This window comes from Lynx canadensis, chromosome X (genome assembly GCF_007474595.2).
Source record: "Lynx canadensis isolate LIC74 chromosome X, mLynCan4.pri.v2, whole genome shotgun sequence".
Lineage (NCBI taxonomy): Eukaryota > Metazoa > Chordata > Mammalia > Carnivora > Felidae > Lynx > Lynx canadensis.
The window spans coordinates 13100832-13119342 of NC_044321.2; the positions used below are offsets into that span (position 1 = coordinate 13100832).

At 42.5% G+C, this 18511-nt stretch overlaps 1 protein-coding gene across 3 annotated transcripts in view; it reads left to right on the plus strand.

Moving 5' to 3' along the window:
- Positions 1–18511, plus strand: part of REPS2 (RALBP1 associated Eps domain containing 2) — a 221737-nt gene that overhangs the window by 165902 nt on the left and 37324 nt on the right. For all 3 annotated transcript variants that reach the window (XM_030304954.1, XM_030304955.1, XM_030304956.1), the window contains one exon: positions 18386–18469. In XM_030304954.1, the coding sequence (XP_030160814.1) occupies positions 18386–18469 (84 nt within the window). The remainder of the gene's footprint in view (positions 1–18385; positions 18470–18511) is intronic.

The window sequence follows — 18511 nt, forward strand, 5'->3', positions numbered from 1 at the left end:
TAAAAGTGCTTAAAACAATAATTACAGATCTATGTCAATGGGCCCCCATATATAAAGATATAATTTGTGACAATAATAATATAAGGGGCAGCAGGGCTATAAAGGAGTAGAGTGTTAGTATACTTTTGACACTAAGCTGCTATTAATTCAAACTTGATGGGTATAAAGTTAAGACATTAATCCTTAGGAAAAAAAACCTAAAACATATAAAAAAGTATGAAAGTGAGAAGGTAATAAAAATGGTATACTAGAAAAAAAATCAGTTAATCATAAAAAGAGAAGTGATGGAGGAACTGAAGGACCAAACAGGTGTAAGACATAGAAAACAAACAGCAAATGGCAAAAGTAAATCTTTCCTTATTAGTAATTACTTTAAATGGATAAAAATATCCAAATAAAAGGCAGAAGGAGATGGATTTAAAAAATAATTCATCTATATGCTGTCTACCAGAGACTTCATTTAGATCCAGTGATACACATAGGTTGAAAATGGAAGAATGGAAAAAGATACTTCATGCAAATAGTAACCAAAAGAGAGCCCGGGTGGCTGTAGTCACTTCAGATTAAATAGACTTAAAGATAAAAAACTGTTATGAGACCTAGAAGGACATTACGTATTGATAAAAAAGGGTCACTCCATTAAGATGGCAAAAAATTTAGAAGAATATACACACCTAATGACAGAGCCCCTCAAATATACAAAGCAAAATCCAACAGAATTAAAGGGAGTTACACATAGTTCTATACAATCTCACTTCTAATAATGGATAGAACAACTAGATGGAAGACCAGTAAGGAAATAGAGGACTTGAGGAGCACCTGCGTGGCACAGTCGGTTAAGCGTCTGACTTCGGCTCAGGTCATGATGTCACAGTTGGTGGGTTCAATCCCCGTGTCAGGCTCTGTGCTGACAGCTCAGAGCCTGGAGCCTGCTTCGGATTCTGTGTCTCCCTCGCTCTCTGACCCTCCCCTGCTCATGCTTTGTCTGTCTGTCTCTCTCAAAAAATAAATGTTAAAAAAAATTTAAAAAAGGAAATAGAAGATTTGAATAATGCAGTAAGTCAACTAGACCTAACAGACATCTATCTATAGAATGCTCCACCCAACAACAGCACAGTACACATTTTCCTCAAGTGCACATGGAACATTCTCCAGGATAGACCATATGTTAGGCCACAAAACAAGTCTCAATAAATTTAAGGAGAGTGAAATCATAGTAAGTGACCACGGTGGAATGAAACTAGAACTCAGTAACAGAAGTAACACTGGAAGATTCACTAACATGTAGAAATTAGGCAACATGCTCTTAAAAAACCAGTGGGTTAAAGAAGAAATTGTAAGTGAAATTAGAAAACACCTTGAGATGAATGAAAAGGAAAACCTGCCAAAACCTATGAGATGCAGGAATAATAGTACTAATAGTACTCTGGAGGAAATTTATAGCTATAACCACTTACATTAAAAAGAGGGATCGAAAATCAATAAGGTAACTTTACACTATAAGAAATGAGAAAAAGGAGAGCAAGCTAAACCCAAAGATGGCAGAAGGAAGGAAATGATGAAGAGGAGAGTTGAGATGAATGAAATAGAGAAAGGAAAACAATAGCAACATCATTGAAACTCGAAATTGGTTTTTTGTGGCCTCTAGTTAAAAATAAAAGGCTTTCTTTGAAATTAAAATCAGATTCTCATAAATTTATCTCTCGCTGTAGGTAGTGTTGTTTTGAATTTATCAAGGTTGAATATTCCCGTAGAATGACTCTGTTTTGTGTAAGGTGTTTTCTTCCCCTGTATTAACTTTGGCACAGTACATTTTGCTGTATGTTCCCTAGTTGTAGGATTGGTTTATAGATTACTCAAATTGCCAGCCAGAGCTCCAGGATGGTGTAACATGAAGACACAGTTGTGGTTTAAACCAGCCTCTGTTGATGGAATCTCGAGAGTTTTGCAGGTCCTCTTAATAGGGATTTATTAAAGGGAATTTGAAAGCTATTATCAAAACAGTTGGCATTGAATGAGAAATTAGAAAGGCAAAGGAAACTGCCATAGTGATAAGTTCAAGGAGAAGAGAAATAACGATGAAGTACTCACATTGTGATAGTGGAGGAAAGATTAAGGATAAATCCCCCTGTTTAAAAGAGCATGCATCGTTTTGCCAGCTATCAACAAATGCCATCAGCATTTATCCTGTTAACTAGTTCAAAAGAAAGGAAAAGTTCTATGATGACATTTATTTTAGTATTAATAAAAATAAAAACCAATACAGACAACATAAATGTTCAAGAAGACGCCTCTGGTTAAGGGTTATATATCTGCTTAATAGGATATTAGACATCTATTAAAATGATTACATGGAAAATACTGGGTAAGAGGGACAGCAGCTGAATACAGAAATGTTTCCTGACTGTACCACATAAAAATATTTAGTGGACCTTTGATAATAAGGTGTTCTGCCTTCTCAGGGTAAGCTGGAACACCTCTGGATCACTTTTGCCATGGTTGGATTTTGAATTCTTTTCTCAGCGTTACTGGTCCGTGTTCTCTTCCCAGTGGGCTTTTGAGGTTTTTAACTCCTCAGTGAATCTCTACTCTTATTGAGGGTCTAAAGGGGTCACTTAAGTAATTCATTTATAATTTACCTATCTCACCTTATGATAACTTGTTTATAGAAATACATTCTGTCTTTTGGGAGAGACTCTACATGAGTGGTAAATGTGTGAATTAGGGTGTCTGTGAAGGTCTCCAGACATTTCACTCTAAACCGTCAGGTATTGGGGTGCCTGGGTGGTTCAGTCAGTTGAGCGTCTGACCCTTGATTTTGGCTCAGGTCATGCATGATGTCATGGTTCGTGAGTTCGAGCCTCTGTGCTGGCAGTGCAGAGCCTGCTTGGGATTCTCTCTCGCTTGCTCGCTCGCGCGCGCGCTCTCTCTCTCTCTGCCCCCACCCCCGCTCACATGTACTCGCGTTCGCTTGCTGTCTCAAAATAAATAAACTTAAAATGTCAAGTGTTTACTGCTAAGCATGTGGAGGTAAACTGCTAAGTAATTGGTAATAGCTTAGATAGCTGTTTTTGGTGGGAAAATTATGTAGGTTTTCTTTTAAAGAGTTTCTCTTTCAATTGAGGTTTAGGAAAAAGGGAAAAACACTCTTAAAGGACAACTAGAATTTGAAGAAGTCACTCAAAGCTTTATCAGAATCAAATGACTCTTGGAAGCTACTTTTACACACCATGCTGTCAGAACTTTTAAGACATGTAATACTGCATAATCATATAGTTGTGAGCTTCAAATAAACTGCTGAAATCTAGCTTGTAGTAGTTTTTTTCTTTTTCTTTTTTCCCCCCACCTTCTAGTTTTTTTTATCCATGTTCTCTGGAGAGTATACTCTAATTGCCCTTTCTCTTAAATGATAATTTTGCATTGTGCAGAATTCCAGGTTGAAGTTCATTTTCCTTCAGTGTTTTGAATGTATTACCTCCTCCTTTTCCGGTGTTTATTGTTGCTGCTGAGAATTCTGTTAATCTATTGTTTCCTTTGGATTGACTGTTTTTTCTCTAGGATGGCTTTTAAAACTTTATTTTCAATGTTCTGTGTTAATTTCACTGTGATGTGTCTAAGCATAGATTTAAATTTATTTATTCCAGGTGACTCTTTGTGTGCATTTTCCATCTGGAAAGCCATGTATTCAAATTTGGAATATTCTTAGTCATATCTCTGCAGGTTATGATTCTATGCTTACTCTGTTTTCTTCTTGAAGTCCGGTTAGCTAGGTTTCTTTGTCTGTCAATACACCTTTTATTTCTAGTAATGGCTCTTTTATCTTTTTATGTCATGATCCCTCTAGGCCCTGGATGAAACCTTCATCTTCCAAATTAATCATTCTTTTGTGTAACTGTGTATGATTCCAAGTTTTATAGTCCATTCTTGTTTATATCAATCTGTTCTTGTTTCACTTCTCCCAATTTCTGTTTCATACTTGTCTGTTTTTTTTAAGGATGCATTTTCTACTTTTAACTGGGAGAGGATTTAAGCATAATTATTTTGAAGTTATTTTCTACTTGATTTGTTTTCTTTTTTGTCAAGAGGCAAATTCATCCCCTCCCTTTCCTCCTTCCTCTCTCTCTCTCTCTCTCTCTCTCTCTCTCTCTCTTTCGGCTCTTCTTCTTACTATTGGGTTTTTTCTTCATGCTTTTGGAAATTTGTTTAGCAGTCTTATTTTGAATTGGAGTTTAAATTTAAATTTCATTCTCAGTTCTTGGAGCTCCTCCCCGTCCAGCAGTTCATTGGCGTCCAGCAGTTCATTGGCCAACCACACCCCGTGGTCCTGCACTCGTGGGCCTCCAGTGTAAGGCCAGTTCTTATACTCGATGTTCAGCACTTGCGTCTGGTGCAGATGTCAGAGATGGTGCAGATGGCACCAGGCGGTGGCTTAGCCTGAGACCAGGCTGCGATGCTATATGTGCTTCCGCTCCCTTTCCTAAGTAGGCAGTACGGAGCACCTTCGCAGACTTCATCCTGGTTTTGCAGCTTTACAGGTAGCAAAGCGCCACCTTAGCCTCTGGCTTCAGGAAATGAACTTGGCGCCAGTCCTTTGCCTCATAGAGGACATTTAAATACCTGTGAGCTCTCAGTTGCCTCTACCTGCTTCCAAACCCTCAGCCTGGCCAACTGCTTTGTGATTTGGCCCCATAGGGATCTTGACCTTGCTTCTGAGTGTGTCTGAGTCTTTTTTTTTTAAACATTTATTTATTTTTTTTAGAGACAGAGAAAGAGCATGAGCGGGGGAGGAGCAGAGAGAGAGGGAGACACACAATCTGAAGCAGGCTCCAGGCTCTGAGAGCCTGGCACGGGGCTTGAACTCACAAACTGTGAGATCATGACCTGACCTGAAGTCGGATGCTCAACCGACTGAGCCACCCAGGCGCCCCTAAGTCTTTTTTAATTTTAACGCTTTTTATGCTCATGCACTCACATCTGTCCTTGCATATAATTTTACAGCATAAGAAGTTGAGATTCAGAAAGTGAAAGCGAGTTCCTTGGAGCCTCACAGCTAGTGAGTGACAGAGCTAGGTAGCTGTTGTGAAGAGTGGAGCTGGGAAGGGTTTCTGAGGACGTACTAGAAATTTAATGATAAATGTTTAGAGAGAGAGAAAAATCACTCATTGCACATCACAAAAATTAACTATAGATTTGCTAAGCAAAAGTTAGTGAGAGTCTCCACTCTCCATGCCCACGAATAATTTTCTTTTTTTAAGTTTTTTAAAAAATGATTTTATTTTATTTTTGAGACCGAGACAAAGCACAAGCGGGGGAGGGGCAGAGAAAGAGGGAGACACAGAATCCGAAGCAGGCTCCAGGCTCTGAGCTGTCAGCACAGAGCCTTATGTGGGGTGTGAACCCACAAACCATGAGATCATGACCTGAGCCGATGTTGGATGCTTAACCACCTGAGCCATCCAGGCACCCTCGAATAATTTTCTAAACATGAAGTATTTCCATACACTCAGTGAAAATGCTGAAGTGCCTTTATTAGTGCAGACTTACATTTATCTTGGCCAAAATAGCCTTCACACTTTGGTCAGTGGGCTATTTTTGGGGTAGCAAAAGGCCAAGTGTAGCTTATTCTGCTTTTTAAAAGGAAACAAAAAGGCAGAACTTCTGCATAATAAATAATTATATATCAGATGCTCTTTTAAGTGTTCGACAAATATTCACTCACTTAATCTTCATAACAGCCATGTGTGATGGGGTCTGTTGCTGTTCTCGTTTTGCAGATAAGTAAACCGAGGTGTGCAGAACTTGAGGATTTCCTCAAGGTATGCACAGCAAGTAGGAATTAATGCGGTGATTCTAACCCTGGCTATCTTGCCTCAGTGTACCAGTTCCTCCTACTGTGCTATACTATCCAACCGTATCTCAGAATTATTTTCTTAACCTATCTTTTCTTTTTTTGTTGTTGTTTAAAGTTTCTTTCTTTCTTTTAGTAATCTCTGCACCCAACATGGGGCTAGAACTCACAACCCCAGACCGAGAGTTGCACGCTTTTCCAACTGAACCAGTCAGGCGCCCCTTAACCTGTCTCTTCTTAACAATTAAGTTGACAGTTATCTTTATCAGGGATACACTTTATATTATGAACCCTCTTACCGAATTAGGTTTACCACACCTCTAGGAGCTTGTGTCCTTTCTTAGCCCGCCCCCCCCTTTACTGTATTGTGCTCATGGTATTGTTGTGTAAAGCTTTCTTTGCTGGCATCATTCCTCTGGAGATGCCATGAGTTCATCTAGTCAGTTTGTCAGGTGTTGATGGAATATGCTTACAGTAGGCCCATGCTTTGCCGAGTACTATGACGACACAAAAATTGCGATAGGCTTCTTATCCTGTAACTCCTTCATCTTTCCTCACCGTTTGAAGGCAGCCATGCCTAACACCATCCATTTTATGGTCTCTCCTGGTGGGTATATGTATCCATTTAAATCCATTTTCTCATGCTGTATTGTCAAGCGATAGCTGAGTGCCATATTTCCTTGAACTAACAAGCTAGCCCAGTTTTCCCCTGGGGGTCAGTTATGGTTGGTTTCTAGGTTCCTAAACAATGGAATCCTTATTTCTTTTCTCTGTCCTCCTTACCACACAGTGACAAAAACCAAGAAGCATTCCTCTGTGCTGTGTGTCAGGGAAGGAGAGGGTATGGAAGTGGGGCAGGATGGAAGGGTGTCCAGATGTGCTATGGTGTTAATGGGAAAGGACAGCGGAAGACAACTAGGAGTCAGGCCCAGGGAGCCAGTAGACAGAGTAGTTAAGAACATGGGCTCGGGTTCAAATCTTATCTCTGTGTCTTACTGGCTGTGTATCTTTGGGCAAGTTATTGAGTCTCTCTGTCTCAGTTTCATCATGTGTAAATTGGAGACAGTGGTAGTGTCTGCTTTCATAGGGTTGTTAAAACGATTAAATGAGGTCGTATCCGTGAAGCACTCAGAGTGGTGCCTGGCATATATAGTCAGGTCTCGTTGACAAGTAGCCGTTATGATTATTATCACTCCAGGCCCAGCAAAACAGAAGCAGGTTCTAGTTGGCAAACGGAGAAACAGGCTCAGGGTAACCAGAAGTTAGTGGCCAGTCCTTAGCACAGAATGAGTGCTAAACTGGCTTACAAAACCACTTATAGTAGAATGGCATTCTTGCCCACTTCTGTGACCTTTCATGGGCTGGCCCTCTGCCTAGGTCAGGGGTCAGCAGACTATACCCTGTAGGCCAAATCTAGATCATTGCCTTTTTCTGTAAATCATGGAAACATGAAGGAGAAGAATCGATGCAAAGGCAGGTCCTCATAAGCCTTTTAACCCACTATCTCCTAACTCAAGGGTCATAATGCCTATATTTATAGTTTGCAGCTTTGCCATGAGGACCTTTATCGACCAAGATGCTCCATCTTTCAGAGTTTACTAGCAAAACCTGGAGAAAATATTCTTTATTCATCTGGCAGCTTCAAAGACTTGCTATGGGTGGGCTTTCATAACTTTATGTTTCTCAGGCCTCACTAGAAGAAACCAGAGTAAGGGTGTGCCTTTAAGGTGAGAAAGAGGGAAGGAAAGAGCCTGTCCAGGAGAAACAGGAGAAAGAGTTTCTTTTTTTCCCCCATCTCTTCCTGAATACCCTGTTCTGTTCAAGTTCTGTAGGTATCACCTCCTGATGTGTTGGTAAGCCTTCTCTCTGAAAAAAAGAAAAATCTCTACTCCACAGTCTGTGTTGTAAATACTCCCACTGTGACTGATCACAGGTGGGGTTGGGAGGTGACGTGTGTCATCAGCTCGCTGGTACCAGCGCGCTGCGTAGTCGACAGTGTCACTTGCTGCTGAATCCTTGTATTAGGGATTCTCTGCGCCAGACAAGAGCTGTTTGTTTGTTTGTTTGTTTGTTTGTTTGTTTGTTTGTTTTTAGTCTAGGGCACTGTTTCAGCCCAGTCGTAAAATGTGCTGTTAGAAATGGGACAATATTTTTGAAGTCACTAGAGATGACGCTTCCCTCTTGTTTACATTTAACTTGTGCCACTAGGTGGCACTTTAAGGACATTATAGGAAATTGGCTCTACTGGATTTATTTTTTAACTTTTTTATTGAAGTATAACATGCATATTGAAAAGTGCCCATTGAGTGTGCAACTGAATGAATTTTCACAAGCTGAACACATGTGTATAATCAGCATTCAAATCAAGAAACAAAATATTACTAGGACCCCAGAAAGCCTATCTTAGGCTATTTTTCCAGTTACTATTCCTTTGTAGGGTTACCGCTATTCTGACTTCTAACAGCATAGATCAGTTTTACCTATTTTTTACCTTATATAAGTGGAACCATGCAGTATATACTCTTGTGTCAGTCTTCTTTGGGCTTAAAAGATGTGTGATTCATTCATATTGTTGTGTGTAATTTTAGATCACTGCTGTATAGTTTTCCATTATGTGTGCAAAGGTATCACTATTTTCTACTGTTGATGGACATTTGGGTAGTGTTCAGATTTTGGCACTTAGGAATAATGCTCCTGTGCACATTCACGTACAAGTTTTTGAGTGGATGTATGTTTTCATTTCTCTTGGATGTATGCCTACAGTAGAATTGCTGGGTCATAGGTTAGGCCTACGTTCAGCCTTCGTGGGTACTGCTGAACAGTTTTATAAAGTGTTTGTACTGATTTATGCTCTATCAACAGTGTGCCTGTTCCAGTTCCTACATTCTCATCAATACTGAGTTTATTTTATGACTGGCTCCTAACTCTTACATAATTTTTATAGTTCCCTCTCCCGCCAACTGTTTCTAATTGAAATTTTTAAAAGCCACCTTCTTCTGATGGACATAGCTCATGCAGGAAGAGCTATGTCAACCCAAAAGAGGACATTAATCACAATCTAACTATGAGCTATCACTAGTTAGAAGAGAAGTGGTTCACACACTCGATTACTAATACAGAACAGTGGAACTGGGAGTGGTATTCAAAATTTTAAGTGTGGTAAAATATCAAGTGAGGCTAGGGCTTTGAGGCACTTTGAAATTTTTATATGCTTTTTGTATTGTTTCCCGGACCTATTATGTCAGGGCTGGGGAACCAGCAAAAGGAATTTCTAAAGGCCTACTATCTAGACGCCTTTGAATTGTGATGGTGGTGCTGCCCATTTAAGTAAGCATCTGTTTAGTATGGCAAGAGGTATGCATATGGCATCTTTTTTCACCCTTAGTCATTGGGAAACATGAATCTCAAGAGAACCCTGTCGTGTAGATCACCTTACCTATGTGGTCTGTGTTGTCAACTCTGCAGATCGCATTGTTATATATGGCTTTAGGAGTGTGATGAATAGGGAGTGAGGCTCAGACCTGACTCAGATTTCTGTTCTATTACTAGAAATTGGAAATAGAAGACCAAAACCCCAGGCGTAGTCAAGGTATTTGTCTTTTAGACCAAAATAAAGCACCCATGGTCCTTTAGTTCTAACAATAAGTCTGTTTTATGGCGTTGTCTGTAATCCAGTGGATTCCAAAAATTCCCAAGAGACTGTGCTGTGTGACTGCTGTATCCAGGGACTGGTTGCCCATTCTAGTTACTGATTATCCACTTCTAGAGCAGTTGTCCCTGAGCTCTGTCAGTGTTCACCTGGGTGTGTCCCTGGTGTTGGGTTGGCCAGCTCTAGGGGCCACCAGAGATGTTCAGTGTAAGCTGCCCGAGATGTCTGTGCTGAAGCAGCCATGAAATCTGTAAAGGCTTTTATTTTTAAAAACGTCTTCCCTTCACTATTGGTAGCAGCAACATCCAGTGGCACAAATTTGGATTGTGGGTAGCCTGCTCTATGGGATCTGTGTATAATCTAAACCGGAGTCAGCACTTTCTCAGTGTAAGTTTTCATCTTTTGGCAAGAGAGTAAGAGTCCTTTATGTTGAATTGGCTGCTATTTGCAGGTTGCGGAATCTTTGAGTGGGAAACCAATTGTATATTTACTCTTAATTATGATAGTAGCTGCCATTACTGAGCAGTTATTATGTTACTGTGCTTAGCACTCTAGACAGCTATTTTGCTTAATCTTACAAATGCTAGGAGTTAGGTGGATTATCCCCTAGTGCAGATGAAGAAACTGTGGCTCAGAGAGGTTAAGTGCGTGCCCGGGGGGTTATATACCCAGCAAGTGCAAACCCTGGATCGATTCCAAAGCCTCTGCCCTGTAACCGATGTGCTCCATGGCTCCAGTTACTGTAGGATGAATTCTTGACTTGTCCAGTGGAACACAAAACAGTGTTGAGTTCATTACTAGCTCATTCCACACATTGATCCGAGGACCTGCTGTGTGCTGCCACTCTGCTTAGGCACTGGGAGAAGGATAGTGAAGCAAAGCACAGATCCTGCCTTCCACATGCGTATGCATCAGCCCCATTTCTGTCTCTCATAGGTGGCTGGGGTCGTGGATTTTAGTAATCATTCTTGCAGAGAAATTCAGTTTTTTGGACCCTCTCTCTGAAACTGATTGTGGAATGACGGGGTTTGCTGTGGCCAGTGTGCTCCTGGCCACTGGTTCTGCATCTTCTATTTCTGGGTGTGACCACGTGGCTTTTCTAATGTGCCCTTACCTAGCAGAGATGGAGGTCCGGTGAAAGGTAGGCACCGAATGAATACCAGTGGGATGCTGGGGATTCCCTAGAGGCCATGGCACAATCGTCTGCTTATCTGCCTAGAACTTAGCTGCTGCCTTTGTGATTCCCAGTCTTGGAAGCTGCTTGGATTCTTGGGGAATAAATGAAATTTGAGTCTTTTTCTAATCTGTCAGTAGCATGAATATTACAAAGCTTATAAAATAACTTCACCAATTACCCCCACCTTAGCGACAAGTTCTGCAATTAGACTACTTTTTAAAAAGATTTGATTTATTTTCTGAGTTTTATTGAGAAGTAATATCACTGTGTAAGTTTAAGATGTACAGCGTGATGGTTTGATAAACATATATTGTGAAAGATTACCACAATAGGTTCAGCTAACATCCATCTTCTCATATAGATAAAATAAAAACAAGAAAAGAAAGGAAGAAGTTTTCTCCTTATGATGAGAACTCTTAGGATTTACTCTTTTAATAACTTCCTATACATCGTACAGCAGCATTAGCTGTGGTCACCATGCTGTGCAACACATCCCTCTTACTTCTCTTAGAACTGGAAGTTTGTGCCTCTTGATCACCTTTCTCTAATTCCCTTTCTCCCCCTTCCCCCGATTTTGTTTTGTTGCAAATTTGACATTTATTTACGATTTTATTCTTTTAAAGTAATCTCTACACCCAACGTGGGGTTCAAACTCACAACCCTGAGATCAAGAGTTGCATGTTCCACAAAGTGAGCCAGCCAGGCACCCTGCAAATTTGCAGTAAGTAAAAATCTTATTGCTGAAGATTTTGCCCACCTTTCATTATTTATTTATGAAATCATATGGCAGACAGCCCTATTTCCTTCATGGTAAATGGACAAGAAAACACTTTAGCCTAGTTCGTTTTTGGGGCAGCACCTGTGGCCTTTTTCACACTAGGACCTTGGAGACTTATATGAAGAGTTTGGGCCATCGATGGTCCCCAGTTGGTCTGGGCTGGCTACATAAAAATTACCCAGGGAGCTTGTTAAAATAGAAGTTTCTAATGCTCCACCCCTAGGAGATTCTAATCAGGGAAGTCTGGAGTAGTATCTAAAAGTCTGTAATTTATAAAAATTCCCCAATAATTCTCCTGTGCAGCTACATTTGGGAACCACTGGGCATAGAAGGTCTAGAACAAACAGAATTGAGTTGGGAAGAAATTTCTGGTGTGTTTGAAGATTCAGGTAATACTTACGTGCCTGGAACCGGTTCCATATGGGCAAACTAATGCAGTTATGATGCAGAGGTAAATTGGAGCCGGATGATGGAGGGTCTTTTAACTGGCCGAGTGTCCCTAAGGCCTGTGGTGCTATGCCATAGGCCTTACAGACCAATTGAAAGGCTTTTAGGAAAAAGTGTTTTGATGAGAGAAGGTGTTTCACAAAATTAGTTCCTCAGTGTGTGCGGGGTACACTGGACTGAGAAAAAACTGAAGGCTAGAAAAAGACCCAGCACAGTTTTTGCAGCGGCCCAGGTAGGAGGTGGAGTCAGCACGTGCACTCAGATGGGAGCTGTAGGACCTTCGCAATGCTAGCCTGCCCGGTCCAGACAGGAATCTGGGACATGTTGTTTTAAGCTACTTTAAACAAACCGGTAATTTATCAGTGTTGTGTTCATCTGCTTTAGCTCTTATAAGGAGTGGTTTTGTTGTGTTTGTGTCCAGGAGCTTTTAAAGGAAGCCCAGTAAATTAATTCCTACAGAGAAGGAGTTGGCAGCAGCCAGAGCTGCTGTTGCGAGGAAGGCGGGAGGAAGGGAGAAATGAAGGTGGGCCTTTCTTGCCAGGCAGCAACCCCATCCTCACCCTGCCTCTCCACTCTTGGGGAAGGGAGCCTCGCAGAAACGCCCCGGAGCTAGACCTGCTGACCACAACGAAGACGACCACAGCGGGGCAGAATGCCCCTCTCAAAGGATTAGGTGTGGAATGTGGCATTTGGCCTTGAGGTCAAATGGAATAGTTTTCCTTTGTTCTCTAAAACCCAACCTGTAGGTCATTGTTTCCCAAGGTGTGTTCCACAGAACGTTAGTTCCGCTGGATGTTAATAGGAGTTACATGAGAATAAGAAGTCGAAGCCCAATAAGTTTGGGAACTGCTGGGTTAAGTAAGCCAAGGCAGTGGCTTCCTTTACCTCATGGGATCTCAGAGTGTGTGTGATGTGCAGTGTGCTCTGTGAATTTCTAGGAGGGAGAGAGACTGTGCAGTGTTCCCTAAACTTTTTTGTAGATTCTTTTTCCTCTCTGCCAGGGGCTGACAGACTGGCCGACAGGCTAAATGTATCCCACCCACGTGTTTTTGTAAAGTGTATTGGAACACGGTCCCACCCGTTCATTGTGGTGTCTTTAGCTGCTTTAGCACTGGAGAGCAGAGTTGCACATTTGCATTGGAGACACAGAGACCAAATGGCCTATACAACTGAAAATATTTATTACCTTGCTCCTTACAGAAAAACTTTTCCTATCCCCGTCTAGGCAACTGATAGAACTGGTGTTCCCTGGAACCCCTATTTGAGAGATACTGCCTTAAGACATAGGTGGGTTGTTCTAGCACTGCTTGTGATGAATCTGCTTAATTTTATTCAGCTTTTATGCTGCCATCTATCTTTTCCTCGCTTTAAACTATTTTCTCTCAACCGTTATCCACTGTTGAAGACCAAAATCTGGCTCCCATGTGTCATTGTTCTTTCCTTTGACTTATCACATTCCATCAGTCACCAAGGATGTATTCAGTCTCAAGCTAAATAGCTCTCAAATCTGCCTATCCCCACTCCCACCAGATTGCTTTAAGTGACCGTCATCTCTTGTCTTGTTTTCATTTTTGGGCTTTTAAGTGAATTGCCCCAAGATGGGTTCCTTTTAATCCATTTTACTCACTGGATTCAGAGTAATCTTTCTAAAATGCAAATCTAGTCTCATCACTTCCCTACTTAAAATCTTTCCATGCCCCCTTCCACCTATGGCTCTCTGGATAAGCTCCAAATCCTCAACATGGATGTATCAGCCAAGATCTGGTGGGGAAAACAGAAACCATTCTAGGTATGTCACCCTGGAAGAGATTTCATTTAAGGAATTAGATACTTAAAGAATTAGATTGCTAGAGGAGCAAAGATGAGGGAAGGCCACGAGTCAGGTTGGCCAGAATTTTCTGAACCTTAAGACTTTGCAAGAACTAAAGGAAACAGCTGGAGATGCTCAGGCTGCCCGCAGCATCTAAGTAACGGTTTGTGGGGAAATGCCTGAGGCCACTACAAGATCTTCCGGCGGCTGAGCCCCATGCTTTTCTTTCCACCACTGCCAGAGGAGCAGTAATACAGCTTCTTTTCTTTCACCTTCTTGGTTTAACGTGAGTGACTCTCAGAGTCAACAAGGAGCATTATTGAAAGGGGATTTTATAAATATTGTTCCCAGGCTTCTACCCCTGCAACATAGGGAAGACGACGCAAGTGGGGGAATGGTGCTCAGTAGCTACTAGACCATCTGGGACAGTGATCTCTAAGACCACGTGTGATCCACTGCACTGTTGTTCTCCAGCTTGTAGTGCTCTCCTTCTTCTCTACTGTTCACCCTTATTCCGCCCTACTAGACTCCATATTTCAGACTTAGGAGAATGGGTGTTTTTGGAGCCTAAAACAGGTGACATTTATTGTCTCATAGTTTCTGTGGGTTAGAGATTAAGGAGAAACTAATCTGGTGGTTCTGGCTTATGGGGTCTCATTAGGCTGCAGTCAAGATGTCAGCCAGGACTGCAGTTAACTGAAGGCTCGACTGGGGCTGGAAGATCTACCTCAAAGATGGCTCTCCCACATGGCTGTCGGTGGGAGGCCTTAATTCCTTGCTACATGGGCCCCTTGTTAAGACTGCTTGAGTGTTCTCACAACATGGCGGCTGACTTTTTCCAGGACAAGTGATCTGAGAGAGAAACCAAGGAGGAGCACATCAGAAGGCTTTAACTCTCCTATTCTGGGAGCAGTTTGCCTGGTGTCTCAGGTCTAGTTCCCTAGAAGTAGAACATGAGTGTTATTTGGAAAGTGATACATGATGTATACAAAATAAATATCTGTGTAATTAAATAGCTAAACAAACGCTACTTCTGGTGGACAATGCTTAGCCTTCCTGGCCCTGTGTCCATTTCTGGGGGGCCAGCTGAGCAGGGTCTATATTGTCCTATCAACCATAGGAATGGGCAAAGCCCCAGAACAGATCTCCGTGTCCTGAGTGGCAGTACCTTCCAAGTGCACGTGACTTAAACAGGCTTTTCATTGCAAGATGAGAATGAAAATATATGTCTCATTTGTGGATAGGGCAGTATCGAAATTAAAATATGAGATATATATTTTTAAAAGGAACCTAAGCTTGAGTTTCAGCGAGCTCTTGGCTAAAAGTACATTTTCCTGCCTTGCCACATCCTGGCTGGGTACGTGTTACACAGTGAACCGTGAGGGAAGGACTGCCATTTGTACTAGTAATTGTAATCCAAATACTTGTCTCTTTTACAAGATTCAGGCATTGGATTTCAGTTCAGACCTTCAAAACTTTCAGACAAGGACCTATTTTCCATATTGATAGAGTTGTTCCCTACTTTCTTCAATATGTGCAGGAAAAGGGGAGCTGCTGAGGTCCCCCTGTTTTCATGGGTTATCATTCTCTCCAAGTTGTTACCTTAGAAAAGTCTGAAGAAATAGCAACGAAATCTTCCAGGTTTGTTCTGCTTTCCAGCTGCTAAGCCTTACCCTATTTTCTTGAATGCAAGTGAAATTGTTTATTGTGAAGAGGGGCTTTTGTACCTCTAAATCCCATCTTTGTTTTTGTTTGTTTGTTTTTATCACAAAGCTTGTTTTCTTTCCTCGTCTCTTTTCCTGGGATAATTTCTGGCTCTGGCGAACCTCTGCCTTTCCAGGACTTTCTTGATCCCCGTGTTCCAGGCTCCTCACAAGATTTCACTCCCCTGAATGTTCAATAGATGGACCCATTTAGAATCAGTCATGGAGTGGTGACGGGCCCTCTTGGTGTTCCTCCCAAGGAGATTGGTGGTTAGATTGTGCCCGACGTGACACCCAGGAGTGGTTTGTTCCCTGTGGTAGAGCTAGAAGACCTAGTCTTTGTATACAATTTCAGAAGGTAAACCCGTGAATGGAAAAAATTGTCAGACGCTTAAAACTGTTCTTTCATCCTTCCCAACTCCCACAACATTCCTGTTTTTAGAGATGTTTAAGAGAGTGTGGAGGCAGTGACAGTGACATTCTACTCCTTTTGCTGTGCTCAGAATCCTTATTTTTGTTGAAAAGAGGGTTCGATTTATCATTTCCCTCAATGTTACTACAAGAGGGAGACTGCTCATCTCCCCAGGAAAGGGAGCATTAGGGCGAGCACTCCTTTGCCTGATGACGGAGGGGACCTGAGCAGTTGAAAGGTGAGGAGACTGGCCTCTGGCTCCTTCTCCCTGGAGGGATGTACCAATGCGTACCTGCGCTCCTGCAGGGGCTTGTGTGCGTACGCTTGAGGCCAGGACATTCACGTTCCAAGCAATAGATCTGCGGGTGGAGGGCAAGAAGGGACCTCAGGTCCAAGTTGTGTTCTTCTGCACAGGTCACGGGAAGCCCTGCATTTGGGAGGTTATTGGGCCCTCACTCACCCCTTAATGAAGCTGACATCGGGCCCGCGGATGTTGAAGCAGGACATTATTTGTCAGAACCCAAGGAAGGCGGGTGAACGCTTGGAATCTCCGTGCTCCCGACAAGGAATGGCTCCCGGATAGCTTCGCTCAGATGTTGCTTGGGTGTTTTAAACCCGGTATGGCTAAAAATGAGCTTACCTTACACCTGCTTCTCTCACAGTTCCTGTCTTGGGGACAGGCCTCTGGTGTTCTCGTGGCATGCTAAGCTGGTGTTCTGGGTTCCGGAGCCTCCTTTCTTACCATCCCCGTGCACTGCCCCAGTAGCTGGCAGCACCCTGAGACTCAGGTCTCACCCAAGTCTTTGTTGACCCGCAAGGCCTGGGTGTGCCTGGAGCCCCCATACTTCCTCACCATAGTCTGGAATTCCACCGAAGCATGCTTGCCCAGTCGTTTCTGTGCCTTTTCCATTAGACTTCAAGCTCCTTGTAAGAAAGGTCTGGGTATCATTTATCTTGAATACCAGCTCTAGCACAAGACTTGCTGTTCAATACATATTTCTTGAATGACTTACCAGTCAGGCCCGAGAGTACCTGAGGCCGTATTGCATAGTCGTCACATGCCCAGCGTCGGAACCTGAGGCCTGGGTTCAGACTCGGCTGTTTGTGTGATCTTGGGTGAGTTCCTCAACTTCTTGATCATCAGTTTCTTCAGTAATAAGATGGGGGGAATGACTACTTCCTAGGGCTGTGATGAGGAAATGCTTTCATCCCTGCGGAACACCCGGAGAACCGTGTGACACAGTGTTTGGTGTTTCAGATATCTATCGACAACAACAATACAGTTATCCTTGATGGAAAGGAGAAGGCTATAAGCAAAACTTGGAATGAGAAATCAGGCACCAAAAGCCTGCATAGTGGGTTTGAAAGAGGTGCAGAGGTGGTTGGGAACCGAGGTTTCTGGCTAGGGCCGTGCAATGTGGGAGCAGACGGGATTACTCTGGGAAAGAATGAATGGCAGTGGGAGGTATAGGGTGGGAGAACCAAAGACGGAGCCTTGAGAAATCCTACAGCTGAGGGATGAGAGGAATCAAAACAGGAAAGAAAGATAATGATGATCCGTAGGACTTTGCGGTTCTTCAGATGCCAGGGATGGGAGTTTTAAAAAGATAGTCAAGGGTGCTGTGTTGGGCAGAAGGCCTGTGACAAAACTGGAAGAGGCAGGAAGAATCTGATAAATGGGGAAGCATTGGTGCCCATGTCTGTTTCAGTGGACGCAGAGGAAGGAAGAAGCCATGCCAGAGGTTGCAGAAGGCTGGGTTAGGGACAGACTGGACACACTAAGGCTGATGGTTGTGCTGCAGCGTGTGTTCCTGTAATGCATTTTAATTTGTGGGTAGAGGACTGTTGTCACTATCACGAAGTCCCGTTAGTTCGTTTACATGGAGGGTTTTTCTCAGCACGTTAACACTTTGCATTGCCGACTAATAGCAGCTGAATGTAGCAAGCCTCCTGGAGATGGGGGCGCAGCAGTGGTGCCTCGTCTTCCTGTGCTCTGCTGCTTGGCTCTCTGGTACCTGCTGTGCCTTGACGGGCTTTGGGAGCATTACTTGCCAATCTTGGTACATTTATTCATTGATTCCATACCACTCCGTGGCCTCCCATCCCTACCTTTTTAAAGGTAAAGAGTCCTATCTGTTTTTCTTAGGAATTTAATATATTTAAAAAATATTTTTAAAGTGTTTTTTTATTATTATTATGGTTATTGTTTTTGTTAGTGCTTGGGTTAAAATTTTGACTCCTTTCCCAGTGCCTTTTTTTTCTGATAATCCTAATTTTTTTTGTTTGCACTTATAAGGCATTAGTGTTTTGCAATATGTATGTCCAGTTACAGACATAACCGTGACTTCTTTTCTTAAGATTGAACAATGCTGGAAGGGAGCATGGGAGGGAATGACAGGGTGTAGGGAACTTTTTCTCAAGGATCTGAAGACCTGACCATGCTTGGCTGTAAGTTGGTCTAAATCAGCTTCCACTTAGCGACTTTTTCTAAGTTTTCTTCATTATATATTTAGGTGGTTATGTTTCTGCATTTTTATCTTCTGTGTGATATTTTGCTACAGTCTGAGCAAGCGCCTGAGGCTGAAATACACCCCCAGCTGAACAGAGCCCCCTCCCAAGCTGCAGAGAGCAGTCCAGCAAAGAAGGTAAGGCCAAGGGGAAGGTGCTGCTGTCATGGCATTATGAGC